At 39.7% G+C, this 15,940-nt stretch overlaps 1 protein-coding gene across 1 annotated transcript; it reads right to left on the bottom strand.

Moving 5' to 3' along the window:
• Positions 1 to 889: 889 nt before the first annotated feature.
• On the bottom strand, positions 890 to 15,926 carry SLC25A32 (solute carrier family 25 member 32). The gene is made up of 7 exons (XM_005516973.3): positions 15,755 to 15,926; positions 12,814 to 12,964; positions 11,663 to 11,748; positions 10,266 to 10,426; positions 4,290 to 4,403; positions 3,576 to 3,721; positions 890 to 2,123 (listed from the first exon to the last, which is right to left on the bottom strand). Exons 1-7 carry the CDS (start codon positions 15,924 to 15,926, stop codon positions 1,988 to 1,990), a joined length of 966 nt encoding a protein of 321 aa, XP_005517030.2. The 3' UTR covers positions 890 to 1,987.
• Between the last annotated feature and the right edge of the window lie 14 nt (positions 15,927 to 15,940).

The raw sequence follows: 15,940 nt of genomic DNA, 5'->3' as shown, positions 1-15,940 counted from the left end.
AGCTGAGCTGTGGTGTGAGCTTACAGAAGCTCAGTTAACTTACAGTGAGGGATTGTGCGCGCGCTCGCTGCCCGTCTTTGCATTTATCCCAAAGCACGAGTGAGCAGTCCTGGGCCCACAGCACACTGAGCCAGGGCAGTACATGCAGAGCTTTTTCTCTTCTCATGTTTTCATAGTCTTCACAATATATTTTGGACCCTGGGTGGTAGGGTTAACTCAGTGTTCCATTAAATTCATTCTGTGTACCACAAAACACGCAAGCCCTGGTAAGCACTCTCCAAAGGCAGAAGCTATGGATCTACATAATTTACATGGTAAACTTCCAGTAAATTTATCTTCAGCTAAATACACATGGAAGCTTGTGTAATAAAAACCAAAGCAGCCATACTGGCCCAGATGAGATTATTCCTTCTGATGAGATTATCAATCGTATCAGTAGAGGGGATGGGATTGTGGAAGAGAAAGTGTAAATTATTAATGAAGTTAGTAATACACGAAAGGTGGTATGTGGCAATAGTATCTACAAAAACAAGCAAATGGATTGCTGAACAAAGATTCAAAATACTGAGTAGTTTCTGTAGCTTCACAGATTTTAACTTAAAATTTAAACCAAGTCCCTAATCCGTTAAATTTTTATTAAAAAATGTTCCTTCTCCTCTAGGTTAGACTGGTAAACAGGAAACTTCCCTACGTGATGGTTCTGCTCCCTATGTAACTGATGATTTCCCTCTAACTGCTGGATATAGCCTTTGCTAACTTATTTCCTAGTTAAATGATACTTACTAGATACTTAATATCTTACCCCAAATCACCAAACCCAGAACTCTAAAAAGTACATATCCTTGATGGCAATTATTGGTGTGGAAAAAAACCATAATTATTATACAAATTTACTGAGATGTACTATGATTTAATTTATCAGTAAGTTAGCAATCAATATATTAACAATCTTTTCCTTAAACCAAATCAGAAGACATTAAATAGACTGTTCTGGTTTTCTTGAAAAAAAGTCCCATGCACAGGATTTTTCTAGACTAGAAACCTTTTTTTCCAGCAAGTATTATTGAAAGTAAGCGTGGTCTTATTTGTTATTACACCGCTTTGAACACTGCATCACTATGAGATTACAAGGAAAAAAATCCTCATTTATAAAATGTAAGACCACTTTCAAATATGCATTTACTTAGTAATATTTGGTCAGATGTATCATTAATGTAGATAGACTGGCACAGAGAGAGATGGAAAGAGAATGAAAGAGAGAAAATGAATTAAGTAGCCAGCAATACATGCAGTTTTAGCACATAGGTCTGCTGCTAAAACCAAGTCAAAAACCACAGTGCAAGTCTGTCCTGGTATGAGACAAGAACCGAGTTTCATCAGACTTGCAATTATTCAAACCCAAGAATGGACAGCTGTTTTAAAAAAACAATTTCAGTTTCCAAACTGCACCCCACTGAGGCAGCATTTTTGTGTTGGATGAGCAGTGGAGTCTGGAGCATTCCATATCCTAAAATCTGACGAATAACACAGAGGTGGATCCAATGACATTCCTTGTTTTAATGAGACTCAGAGATTTAAGGAAGTTTTGACAGGCCCAGGGTTGCTTTTGTATGAAGTTTTCCACTTGTGCAGGAGCAGAATCTCACCAACTGTTGTTGAGACTTGCTGAAACTGTTTAGTGGGTTATTCCAGGCAGGCCAGGATGAATGGAATTGCTGTGCAGCTGCCTTCACCCAGTGACAGCACTATTATTTCACAGTTGCAGACATCTGCTTCAAGCAGACACAGCTGATTCAGAGAGGAAGGCAGCAATGCAGGAACATTCAACAGGAGAGATGTTGGCAGGGTTTATTGTCTCCACATTCTTTCCTCAAAATACTGGATCAAGTCACAGTGTCAAAGAAAGACTGTTGAACTAAACTCCTCTCAGATCATAAATATAAAAAATAAAGTATAGATTCCTTCCTAGGAACACAAGTTCATACTTTTAATTATTTTCTTTTCTAAAACCAATTAAAAAGCCAGACACATTTTCATAAACTACAAAGGTAATACAGCAGGCAGGAGTCACTCTGATCACATTAGGTATAATTCCTTTGTAAAATCCATGAACACCTTCTTTCCTTTAAAGAAAAAAAAAATATGTGGCTTTAATGAATGTCTTTTAATAGAAAAAATCAGACATAAAACAAAGCCTGGCATTTTATTTCTCACACTCCCCGAGATCTCTACTGAGAGATGTACTTCAGGTTAGAAATAACAATTTCAGACAGTTTGAAGTGCATCAAGTATTAACCCATCATTTTTTCTTCTGAACATATAATAGGGTTATGTAGATCAATTATTTAGCCTAGGCTTTGAGTGTTTTTTGTGGGTATTGTCTAAGCAGAAAGGCAATTTACTATATTTCTTCATGCCACAAGAACTGACTAAACAAGTAAGAAAAGTCAGCATTCATTTTTTGAGAATTTAAGCACCCCCTCCAGAATTTTGATTCTACTGGCCTAAAAATGAGAATCTAATGTGACCCAATTTGAGTCAGTGTGTCATGCTAGGGCTGCTTCAAAAGTCTTAGAGACATTAAATGTCAGCTCTTTAGGTGCAGGCCTCACAGACCTAGGACACTTGAAATGATGAGTAAACAGAGATCCTGAGAAATGCTTGGGTGTGGTTTACACTACCCTCCCTAAGTCACATTTGTTTCATTATGAGCACAGTAGTGGCTCCAGAATGGCTGTACCACACTTTACCAGAACTAATAAGCCTTCCTGTAGCCTACAGCACTGAAGGGCACAGCACTGACACATCAGAGCTAGTTTTGCTCTGAATTGCCTCCAGTCTAAATGGGTTGTACAGCCTCTGAATCAGGGACAACACAGCCTCAGTCACTTATTGAGCTGGCACCTCTTCACAAGACTCCATTCCCAACTCTGCTGCAACCCAGAAGCACTGCCCAAAGCTGTGCATGGACATGCAGAGGGGGTCACTCTTACAAACTACACAGGTCTGTGTGAAAACTCTCCCCTGCACTGTGGAGCTCAGGGAAGGTTTGTGAGAAGACATGAATAGGTGTGAGGTCACAGGACTCTAAAGGTCCTACAGGAAGCTGGGACTGGACTACAAATGCAGTCAGGCCCCAGGGTAACCCAGGGACACCAGTATAATCAGCTCTGGCTAGCTCACTCCACCTTGCCAGGAATTTGGATTAGCCACAGCTCCCAGCAGCAGAATGCTCCTGTCCCATGTGATAAGATAAAGCAGTTCAAGTGAGACTTCATTTAGTGTCCCAAACCAGCCATGACAATGCTATTTTTTACCCTGTGAAATCTGCTGGAGAAGAGAGAAGGGAGACAGAATAAACAACAGAAACCTGCAGGGGGGCATTGACTCTCTGCTATCTCCTCCTTAGCTTGCTGCTGTTGGTGGCATCTTGCACAGTATGATTTTGTACAGCTAACACTTTCTTTGCTCTGAACTGTACTGGTTCTGCAAGTCAGCACAGAAGCCAGTAAATGTAGCTCTGACTCTGTAAAATTCATTTTCCAACATGCATGCTTTAACTTTTGCACACCTACCTCCATGTCCTGCGGATCACATCGAACACACCAGAATATGTGTTATGCTGGTCTTGAAGACGAGCTCGCACAACTTGATAGGGATATGTTGCTGCCACAGCAAATATTTTGGATACAGCTGCCATCATTATATATTCCACAGTGTTCTAAAAGCAACAAAAATTGTCAGGCTTGCCTTAGGTATGGTTTAAATTGGCCAGTTCCCAAAATCTTGTTTGATTTTTAAATGTACAACCAAATGATACTCCAGATTTTTCCCCTCTAATAATACAACATGTTAAAAGAAATGTCAGTGTTTGCTACATGCAGTGCTACAAGTAATTGACTGTAAAACATGTGCTCTGCCTTCTCATTCCCATCAAGAGGAACACTTCCTAAAGTAGCTACCTTTGCCCAACTTGCACCCGAAGAGTTTTCCAGGGTTCAATACCACCCCCTCTAGTTCCACAAAGTAAGAAAAAGCCCTCATTCCTTCCTCTAAAATTCTCAAAACACTTGCCAAAATAAGAAGTTGGTTTTTAAAAACAGTGAAAACTAGTTGCTTGCTCCTAAAATGTGAGAAAGTATTATTTCTATAATTTCTATTTCTATATATTCTGCATTTGAATTAATGTACCAATACTTTGTACATTTGGTTGCTGTGTAACCCAACAAATGGAATCAGCTTCCATTTATTTACATGCCACAACAGAATTTTATTCTCAAGCACCATACCAATTTTGTATCTGATACTCTGTTTCTATACTTGTTATATCTCTCTTTCAAATCCTCATAGGCCATGAACTGAAGTGCTCCATGTGATGTTCCGAACAGACCAGGCACAAATCCCTAAAAAAAAGGATAAAACAAGGTTAGAGGGTAATGCACAAAACCTAAACAACTTGACAGAGCACAGCTCACACACCCACATTTGTCCTCCCTTAATGTACAGACTGTGCCTGCACAGCTGTTGCACTCTGACTCAGATATTCTTAAGGGCAGGCATCACACTAACTAACTAACTAACTACTAAATAAATAAATGCTACTTTTCTGACAGCCTAAAGTCACCTAGAGTCACTGAGATAAAACAAGTGGCCCAGGGACTCCACCTCACAGAGCACAAGCTGCTAACACTGAATAGGATTGCAAGATCACAATCAAGCTGTGGTCTTGCAAATGTGCTGCTCAGCGCCTGCCCCTTTCCAGAGACTGACACTAAGGGGCATGGCTTCCACCTGAGACTCATAAAGCAATGACAGATGCTGGCAACTCAGAGAAGGGCCATCAGGAGCAGAGGCACAAAAAATTACTGTGATTGAGCCCAGGAAATAGATGTGTATGTGTTTGCATGTGTGTCTCTACATAAATGTATGTTTATGAGACATATATTTCTATACTAAAAATGTTATGGTCTGTATAGAATCAGAATCATTTTGGTTGGAAAAGACCTTTAAGATTACCAAGTCCAACCATAAACCTCACACTGCCATGTCCACCACCACAACATGTCCCTGTGGGAGAAGAGAGTGAGCTACTCCAGCCCTGTTTTACTTACATACACAAACACATGAAAATATACATCAACCTTTAGCTTCAAAAAAGTTGAAATGAAGGGGGAAAACAGGTACTTTCTGAATTGTCCCCACAAGAAAGAGAAGGCAAGAGTTCCCCCAGGAGCAGGACTAGCTCTTTTAAAATGAGCTGCATGAGTTCTGAAAAGCACTAGTTCTCTTTTTGAAGAATTGGTCACTTACATTGAAGAACATAAATAAATGGGGGATTAATCATTTTGGCCAGAAAGGGACTCAAAATCTTGCTGCAAACTATTGAGGGATAATCATAATGGAGTAAGTAATCAAATTGTGGCTAAAAGCACTCAAAGAAACAAAGATTAAAAAAAAAATGGAACAGTTTTATTTCCTATGATCCATTCAGACAAGAAAAAGGCATTTCAAAATGTACCCAGATGTCACATTCTGTGTTAGACTGAAAAGGGAAGCCCAAAATGTTGAATAAAGACTTATCAGTATATGATTAAAAGCCTGGAGAAGGTGAAAATGAGAAGGGATCCCTGAAGGATTCCACTGAATTAGTGTTAACAGGACAAAATAAAATAATAAAACTCCTAAATTGCAGAAAAACCTCCAACAAGTAAAACTACAACAGGCATAAAAATTGCACAGACAACACAAAATCCCACTTCAGGGATCAGCTTTCTAAATGCTACATATAGATTTCTAAAGTTTTTCAGTCATTCAGGAAATTATTTTTTAGAATTTCTTTAATACATGAAATTCTTCTCAATAATGGTCATGAACTCACCATCAGTGACCACAAACTGATGAAATGCACTAAGGGCTAGTGAAAGTCCCAGAAAAAAAACCTTCCCCAAATGAGAACAAGTGGAGTTAAACCATATATCTGTATTTTGTCAGCTGTAAGCACAAAGTGAAGTTTGAAGCCAAAGGGCCCCAACAGAGGGAAAAGGATAACTTTGGTTTTCAGAAATACTGGATCAGAGAAGAAAATAAAAGTAATATAAAAACAGAAGAAGTACAAAAGAGAAAAAAAAAAAAGAAAAATGTCAAAGAAGAAATGATCTGGGTCAGCAAAAAAAGGAACAATATGAAACTTCACAAACATTTCCCAGTGATTAGACAGTAAAGCCACTAAAAGACAGTGGAAGTAATTGTTCTCCACTTGGAAAGAATTACAACAATGTATTTATATCATAGAAGAATGAGGTAATACTTTCCCTGCCAACAAAAGAAGAAAGTTGAAAAACCTTTAAGAGGGCTAAACTCTTAAAACTTAAGCCAGAAGATTTGGATAACTTGCACCCAAGAGTCCTAAAGCATCTACTGGTCATACTTCATAAACAAATACCAGCACACTTTAAGTCTTGTGCTGATGAGAAAGGCCTCCAAAGACTGAGGGACTTTTAATGTTGGGCCAATATTAAAAAATGCACGAAAGGAGTGAGCAATTGTCAGCCAGTGTGCCTCAGTAAAATAGGAGCTGACCCAGGTTTCTACTGATCATAGAAAACAATGTATTCTTATGGAAAAATGTTTCAAAGCAAAACTGATTTCTTCACAGCACTGAAATATCTTGGCTGAGAAAGTTTTTGAAACATACTCTGTTTTCTTATTCTTAGAATAATTTAATACAAAATTCTTTCTTGCCACAAAATTTGATAGAATTAATTTTGATCTATAATATGACTACAAAGATAAATTTTATAATAAATTAACGTATTTCTTGTTATTTTGAACTTTAATATTTGAAATATATCTTTAGAAGATTTTTGCGATGAAGGCATGATAAGATGAATGGTTTCTCAAAGAAGTCCTACTAGAATTCTCTTTTAAAGGATTAGAACGATAGACAGAATTAAATATGTAATTAGAAATTTAAATGGCCTCTAATCCTGAGCAGCAGACAGTGGGAATAAAGAAATAGCTAAAAGTTAACTTGAAGTATTTTAACTGCTGAAAATCCATGACAAGAAAAAGTTCGGTTGGTTAGTGTTTCAAAAGTTACCCATCACACTAAAAAGAAACACAAGGCAAATGCATACACTGGAAAGCTCCTGCTTCTAAATAAAGAAGGGAACAAGGTTCATTTGGTGATGTGGTACTCACATCACTGCCTGACGTGTTTGACAGCACTCAAGCCAGAACAGCCTCCGCTGTATGTTTCAAAAGAATGCAGCAAATACCCCTTGTAATCTCTCCAGTGCTGCCTTCATGTGGGCTGTCAGTGTGTCAAAGACCTGTGGTATCTGAGTGCCCTGCTCTGACAACCTGTGCAGACACAACACTGAAGTCACCTTTGTCATCTTGGTTCCTTCACACTGAAAAATGTTACCATCTTTTATCTGAAAACCACTTATGCCTCTGTGTAGAACCTGCAACTTCAGTTAAAATCAAGACGGGCAAATCTCAATGGATTTTGTTTGCTATGTACAAGTACAAAGATACAAAAAGCTCGCAAGCTTCATATTTACAAGAAAAATAACAGAAGCAAAAGCATTGCAAAATAAAGAGAGCTACATGACTTAGCCACTGAGGGAGCAGAAAAAGTACTTTACCCTCAGACCATACAGTCTTGCCTACCAAAGGTGAAATGACAACACAGAAGTGTCCAAATGTATTTCACTTGGTAACAAACACACATTACTGTTACGACTTCTATTGTTGTCAGCATATAACAACATTATTTTCAGTCTTGATGAACCTGGATTTTATTTAAATCACCTTAAATTTTCAACATTTCCTGTGTATTTTACTCTTGTTTATTAAGCATTGCTCTATTTCCAACTACTGCTTCTACATCAATAAAAGAGCGTAAGAAGTGCACATACCAAAATATGGAGGCCATGAAGGATTTTAGCTGCATTCCTGACTGGTGTCTTAGTAGTCAGTCACTCTAGACTACACATTTAACAGTTTCTCAGCAGCTCAGAGATATTTTATGGTTTCCTAAAAGTACCAATCCTACAGTCTTACAACTATTTTACCATGTTTGGTCACTCCTACCTTACGCTTGAAAGGAACAACACAGCACTCGTAACATGAAGATGGTTGCATGACATTCAACTTCCTGGCAAAATAATTTTTACAGCTCAGATCTCCAGCAGATCCATGGATGTGTTCAACGTACATAACCCCAACCTATTTTTAACTCAGCCTGGTGTGCAGCAGAGCAGCTCTGTCCCCAGTCATCAGGGGGATGGAGGCCAAAAGACAAAGCCCAATGGATGGAGGGTGTGGAAGATCACTGACTGGATATTTACTGGGATAATGAGTGAAGGACACCCCTCCTGCCTTTTCAAAACCAGGCCAAGTTCAAGAGGAACAACTTACTGAGAAACCCAGATTCAGACAAACTATATTTAATGAACAATCAATACCCAGCAGAGCTAATAGAGACAGCTTTGATCCCTGCTAGAAAGATTGATGTAGCCTAACATTAACATAACCAGTTTGTACCTCAAAGGACTGAAAGGATTTGCTCAGATCAGTAACAGCATCTGTGCAATAAAGAGCAATACTGAATTGCTTGATCAGAAATATCATTCTTTAGAAGACAAATCTCAAACAGAAAGAAACTCCTTCCAGATTTTATTTCCAGCTCTATCTGAGACAGTTGCTCTATTTGAGATCCCTTCATTTACTGTAAGGCAATACTATCTGAGATCCCCTTATCTGCTGTAAGGAATGCTATCTGAAATGAAGTTTATGAGAAAAGAGAAGACAATAGCGTGTACTACAACTTCTGTGACTCAGGGCAATTAACAAATCTTTAGCTGTTCAATTTCAAATAGAGCAAGAAAAATAAAAACTTCCCCAAACACTGAAATGGAGGAAGGCTAGAGCATGTACAAGTCAAAGAGCCACCTGAAGAGGTGCCTTTATTCCCCAGTATAGACAAGGTTGAGAGTCCCGACATCAAATGGAAGTTGCTCAGTGTACATACTTATGTAGGTCACTCAGGACCTATTTAGGTCACCTTCTTTGCAGATTTAAGCAAGTAATTTGCTCTTTCAAAGGAAGTAGCTGCTTTAGTCCCACACTTACAGATTAACACTACAAAGAAGTCTCTAGTGCCAAAGGCAACACATGCTACATACACGAATAATCTGAAAAGAAGGGTGGAAGGACATCTTAAAACCTAACAGATCCAAGAAATCAGAACTTATCTACATGGAACAGAGCAGACATCCAGGCAGACAAATCAGAAATTCTGACAATTTCAATTTAGGAATCAGTAAAGCGCCTTGTTCCTGCTGTTAGAATTTGACATTCATTGCCATGAAGCACACAAGTCTTACAGAATAGGAAAGATCACATTTTTCACTGAAAATAAAAGAAGCTGATGTTCAGTAATCAGGACAACTTCTAAGAGAAAGTGGTCTTGTTCCCTATCCCTGGCAGTTCCTATCAAGGCCAGGCTGGATAGGGCTCTGGATATGGCTAGTGGAATGTGTCCCTGCCCATCACAGGGGTGTTGGAACAAGAATATCTTTAAGATCCCTTCCAATCCAAGCCTTTCTATGATTCTACGATTCTGCAGTAATACTTGCAGGAGAAGAGCTAGACTGAACTAAAATAGGTTTCTTCACAACTTCCAGGCACTGATGAATGCATCTTGATGTCATGACCTGAAGGGAGGAGGAGGCAAAAAGTCCGAATCTTGTTGCCATCTGGTTCCCTAAATTAAAGGGAAGAAAAAACCCACGCATATGCAGACCATATTTAGAAGTCTGCAAATTCAATGTATCTAGAGCTGACAGATTACAGACATCAATAACCAGTGGGCAAATAAGCAGTTGTGAAACTATCCACTGTGGAAGAAAAAATGAGCAAGTATTTTGGTCATGTTATCTCCCAGAAGATGTTAGAAATACAGAGATAAGGGATAAAATGCAAGGAAGTACTACCAGCAACATAACTTACATTGCTGCTGCCCTGCGTATCCAGATTCTAATCATAGGAAGATTAAAAAAAAATTATGAAGTAGTTTATCAACAGTATAATGGCTTTTCTTCTGATTAAGCCTTTTTGCTGCAGTTCTTCAGTGGGAAAGACTCAGAGAATGAAAGTGAGCTGTTACAATATTTTTTTTTGTAGGCACATATTTAGAAGTGTTCCCATGCCACTGGGTGGTGCCAGGCAATCCTGGAATTTTTCTTAAATGTGATTACCTTATATAAGCCACGTATGCCCTCTGTCTTGTAGATCTTGATAAGAGCATCAAACATTCCCCTGTATTGCCGCTTGGATGGATCCACGCCAGCGTTATATTGCAGCACAAGTCGAGTCTTGGTTACCCATATTGGGTTTGTAATGCAGAGAGTCATGGCTCCTGAGAACAGACAGAAGTTACACTCATTGTTATGCCAACTCCACAGATTGTCCCAGTTTGTTCAGTCCAAAATAACACAGCCTTCTACAATAACAAAACTACTTTTCCTACCAGAGTACTCATAGTGTTTAAAACAGGTGAAGTTTATTTATGCTCTCCACTGCTCCCTCTCTCTCCCTTCAAAGCTCTTTCAATTGGAACAAGTCCAGTTCACTCCTGCTGGGGGTACTTTTGCAGGGCACATGTATTTTTGCATATTCCTAGCACAGCCCCTTTTTTGCTTCACCTTCCCACAGTTAGTAGTATAATCTGAAGTAGACAGGAAACGTAATTTCTTAAAGTACCACTGATTATCTGAGTTATTCTTCAGTATACAATAATTCAAAATTTAATGGACACCTCAGTGATGAGAAATTTGCTTAATAATATTGAGAGCTTAATAGAAACAATCTGTTATAGCTCTATAGGTTATTGAAAATACCATTGTAACAGAATCCATTACTATATTTCATGTCAAATAATATGCCTTATATTTCAACATTAAATAAAATGCTTCAAAATCCTAATAAAGTCTTCCAAATTGCCTCTACAGCATATAGTGACAGGGCAAGGGGGAATGACTCAAATTGAAAGGGAGTAGGTTTAGATCAGGTATGAGGCAGAAATTCTTTACTGTGATGGTGATGAAGCACTGGAACAGGTTGCCCAGATAAGTTACGGATGCCCCATCTCTGGAAGTGTTCAAGGCCAGGCTGGATGGGGCTTTGAGCAAACTGGTCTAGTGGGAAGTGTCCCAGCCAACGACAGGGGGTTGGAGCTACATTATTTTTAAGGTCCCTTCCAACTCAAACCAATCCATGACTCAATAGGCTGCCTCCTTTCCAGGTCCAAGGGTTAAACATTTAACAAGTTAACAACCTGACAGCAGCAGATTTCTATAGCCACATTTTGGGACCCAATACAGTACTAAATATGGGAAGTGCTTATACAGAATGAAAACAAGGACAAAAGACATTTTGACAACCACTAATTCTGCGGAAAACTGAAGGACCACAGTGACCCATCTGTTTGTGCTAGACATCTTTGTTTTATTTAGAGACAACAAACCACTGCATTTTGGCTGGAACACTTATACTTGTCACCTGCAAGAAAAAGCAGCAGTGACAGAGAAAGGCAGGTAGCAGCACTTGGAAAAGCTACAAGTGAACATTAATTGATCTTTGCATTTAACCTCACCAGCCTCTGCAGCTGACACTAGGTGTTCGCTTGCGCTGAGACTTTCCATCTTCCCTTCCTTCTTGTAAGCTTTGATGGCATTGTAACTGGAAAATATAATTTAGTAAACATAATTTAGTAAAGGTGAAAACAGACCTACACCACAAAAAACCCAAGTCCAGAATGGCATACCTGACTTAAGATCATGGTGGTACAGAGCCTTTGAGGAAAAGGTATCCAAACCACCTTTGTTTAATTGATTAATTGATCTCTGAGCTGTTAGCTCTTTAAAGTGAACTATGGTAATAAATATTTCAATTGTATAATTAAACTGTCAGTATCAATGGGACTGCATCTTGAAAATTATCAGATATCAAGAATTAAGTTCTAAAAGAAGTCTGCTGGGAGCCACAGTGCTAGGTATTTACCCTCTGGCTCAGAAATACATCGAGCTTTCTTATCTTGATCCAGTTTGCAATCTTTGTGAATTAAAAAATTGTCAACAGAAGATGAAGTCTCAATAGCAATCTATAGCAAAACTTAAGGACTGAAGTACAACAATAACAGAGTCTAGACAACTGGCAAGTGAACTTTGCAGAGGCATGCCAGCTAACTGGTCCCTAAGATGCTTCAATAGGGGTATAGATGTTTTAATAGGGGTAAGTAGTAAATCAGGTCACAGTAACAGAGTTAATAAAGCAGAATATTAAAAAAAGAGCTTTAAAACCAAAGCACATCAACTGACAAAAACAATGAAAAAACTGCCACTAAAATTATTAAAAACAATCAAACATTCAGCTTTAGTGGAAAACCTCACGTTCTTTAATTTTTTAGGAAATCAATTTAGATTCTTGCTTTTCATGAGGTTTTAAAAACAGTGTATTGGCATTTCAAGAGAATTATTTATGAATAGCATCACCACCTCTCAAATTCCTTAGTATTTTCACATCATCAAGGGAATGCCCTGTACCTGACAAAGGAACAGGTCTCTGACTCAAATTGCTTGAATTCTAAAACAGCAAACCATAATAAACATTAACAGACCTGGACTAGCTAAGAGAATGACTAGTTTGTAAGTCACTTAGCATGTTTTTATACCTCACAAAGAAGAAGCAACGTATATCTGAACACTACGTTGTGCAGGGTGTGACACATTTTATGGTTCTACTTACAAGAAAAAGTAAAGTCCCCAGGAAGCCCCTGCTCCCACCATGTTTGGAGTTACCCCTTGATACAAGCCTCGTAGTCCTTCATGCTTCCAGACAGTGCTCATACAGTGGAGAATCCCATTGTACTTTGGCCTCAGCTCCAAACCATCACTTACTACAAAAGAAAGAAATTATACTGAGAAACATTTCAGGAAGCATAAAGTTCAACTGCATCCAAGCCAACAAAGAAGTCCACAGCTTCTAAAGCATAAATTCAATACATTCAATAAATGAACACAAAACCAAACTGATCAACCATATTACAAGAGTATTATTTCACAAGTATGCAAGAGTTGGATTTAAAGTATAAAGTTTACAGCTTTATAAGCCTACAGTTCAAGAACTTAGGGAAAAAAAGGGGGGGAAAAGAAACAAAAAAAGGAGGTAACCCCTTAGCTCAGCAAGTGGAAAGTTCCTATTAATCTGACAAAGCTAAATAAATGCACTCTTGTGCATTTTTGATGAGCAGCAGATTTGAAGTTTTCTGTCTCTTCTTTTTAGCACTCCAGCAATTTTGCATCGTATTTCAAGTGATATGGATGGGATCCTTGACCTGTTTCTCTACGTTGTTTAGACAAGTCCCAAGCAATAACTGTTAAATTCAAATTTTCTCTTTAAAATGTTCTATAAAGCAATGGGTTATGTCTTACTGATTCCCAAGTCAGTTTTTACCACAATACTCAAATGTTTCTTTTCCCATGTAATAACCTAACAGCTGGTTGTCCAAATATTCAGACAATGTCACTTCAAAAATACAGAAAGCACACAAGTTTTTGTCTGACATATCATGCAGAACTTGGATGGCCACAAAACTTGGAGTGGTAACTACTATTGCTCCTACTGTAACAGCAAGGGAGTAAGTTGATTACTGATGACACATGTGATACGGTCCATGGTGAGATAACAAGAGGTAACAGACACAAGCTGAAACACAGGGAATTCTGACCAGAACTTTTTATCCAGCAGAGTGGCCAAATACTTGAACAAGTTGCCTAAAGAGCATCTTTGAAGCTACTCAAAACTCCAGTATACAAGACTAAACAAACAGATCTAAGCAGAGCTTATCTGAGTAGGGGGTGAATTCCTCAGCTCTCTTCTGACCTAAATTACTCTATGATGCCAACATAGCAGCAGCTTTCATTCTCAATACAGATGTATGGCTAGACTGCAACTGTACTGAAAACTGGTCTCAAAGTTTTACAAGAAGTGTTGTTTTTGTGTCCCCATCAAAATTAATCCTGGTAAACAGGCATTGTCTGCTCAGTGCCACATTTATTATTCAATCCTCTTGAACTTTGTGTCCAGTACTGCACATTGTGACAGAGTTCAGCATTAAAGACAAAATACTTTTGATGAGCACAGTGTGACAAGGTCTGAACACCTTGACAACCACCCAAAACAAGAACACAAACATCTCTTTTCTCCTTCCTGAATAAGTGTTGCTAGACCTTTCCCAAAGAGACATTTATGAATTTTTTTACCATGCAGACACTAGATTAAGTTTATAAACATATTAAACAACATGGGAAATCAGAGACACGAATACAAGTCTTTCTGTCAATGATGCTACCAAGAATCTTCACAATATTAATTTCTGGTATCAGCTGCTGCTCCCTGGTTGAAGACAAAACATAGGAATTGTTATTTTCAACCCAAAGAAGCATGTGAAAGTACGTGACCTCCAAAAGCCACCTAATCCAAACCTGTACTCACACTGGATCTAATTAGATCTGGTTACTTAGGGACATGACCAGTTAGTTGACAATTGAATGTTTCCATGGCTGAAGAGATTACAGCCTCTCTGGGTAACCTTTTCCAGTAACTGACTATTCTTACAGTAAAATAACTGGAATTTTCCATGTTCATACTTGTGCCTGCTCCTTTTCAGCTTACTAACTATCCCCAAGAAGAATCTGGCTTTACCTTCCCTGTGTCTTCCAATAACATTGTCATAGACTGCAATTTCAGCTTCCCTCAGCCCTTCCTTTCTGAGGCCAAACTGCTCTGTGCCAGTGCCCCAGCCCCTTCAGCAGCCTGGTGGTCTCCACTGCAATCACACCAGTGTGTCACTGCCTTCCCTCCTTGTCCTGGAGAGCCCCAAAATAGACACAGTACTTCCGACCTAGCCTTACAAATAGAAAACAGAGAGAAAAGAGCCCTTCTATTGGCTATGCTCTTCGTAATGCAGCCCGGGATGTGCCCAAGTAGGACATGCGATGTATTAAATTTTGTGAAACGTCTCTGTGATACTTTGGTTTTGAAACATCTATGATGTATCTGTTTAAGAAAACAATCCAAAGATACAGATGTTTCAACCTTTCTGAAAGAGAATATGATAAATGGTGGACAAGTTCATCAAATTAGCAGAAAAGTCAAGAGAAGTCGTCATGATTCTCTGTGGAAAAACAAACTAGTTAAGAGTTTTCTGCAAAACAATACCACTATTGCTAACAACTAAGGTTATTCCAAAACTACCGCCACACTTTGAGAGTTGAAAATCTTTGGCATAAAGGTGAACTTTGAACGTGGGCTTGGGACAATCCGCCTGATAAAAGCAGACAGTGCTCCTCCGGTGTCCTCTGGCACTGGTGGTCATGGAAAGGGGGGGAGAGGCTGGCCAGCTCTCTAATCTGCCTGGAAACAGCTCGAGGCACACCGCACATTTTACAGTCCCTACAAGTGACAAGGAGAAGCTCTGGGATAGCAGGGAAGAGAACCGGAGACCGTCCCTTTCGGCTTACGGCCGGTTTATTCCAAGCCGTGGGGCTGCCCCGCCGGCGCCGCGCACGGGGCGGGCAGAACGGCGCGGGCTTTGGGCAGGAAGCCCGGCAGGTCCCGGGCGAGCTCGGGCCCGTCCGGGCGTCTATAGCGCAGGACGGCCGGGGGACGGCCGGTCCGGCCTCACCTGCGAAGCGGATCTTGACGAGGTCCAGCGGGTGCAGCGCCAGGGTGGACAGGACGCCGCCGCTCATTCCCGCCGCCAGGTTCTCCAGCCGCACGTGCCGCAGCACGGAGCGCGCCGGCGGCCCGCGCGACAGCGGCCCGCGCGCCGCGCACGCGGGGCCCGCGGCACCCATCGCCGGCCGCGCGC

This window comes from Pseudopodoces humilis, chromosome 1 (assembly GCF_049639895.1).
Source record: "Pseudopodoces humilis isolate 2021_Gansu_Grassland_sample_001 chromosome 1, ASM4963989v1, whole genome shotgun sequence".
In the NCBI taxonomy this organism is placed as follows: domain Eukaryota; kingdom Metazoa; phylum Chordata; class Aves; order Passeriformes; family Paridae; genus Pseudopodoces; species Pseudopodoces humilis.
The sequence above is the reverse complement of the archived record's forward strand: the minus strand, read 5'-3'. Positions and strand labels throughout refer to the sequence as shown.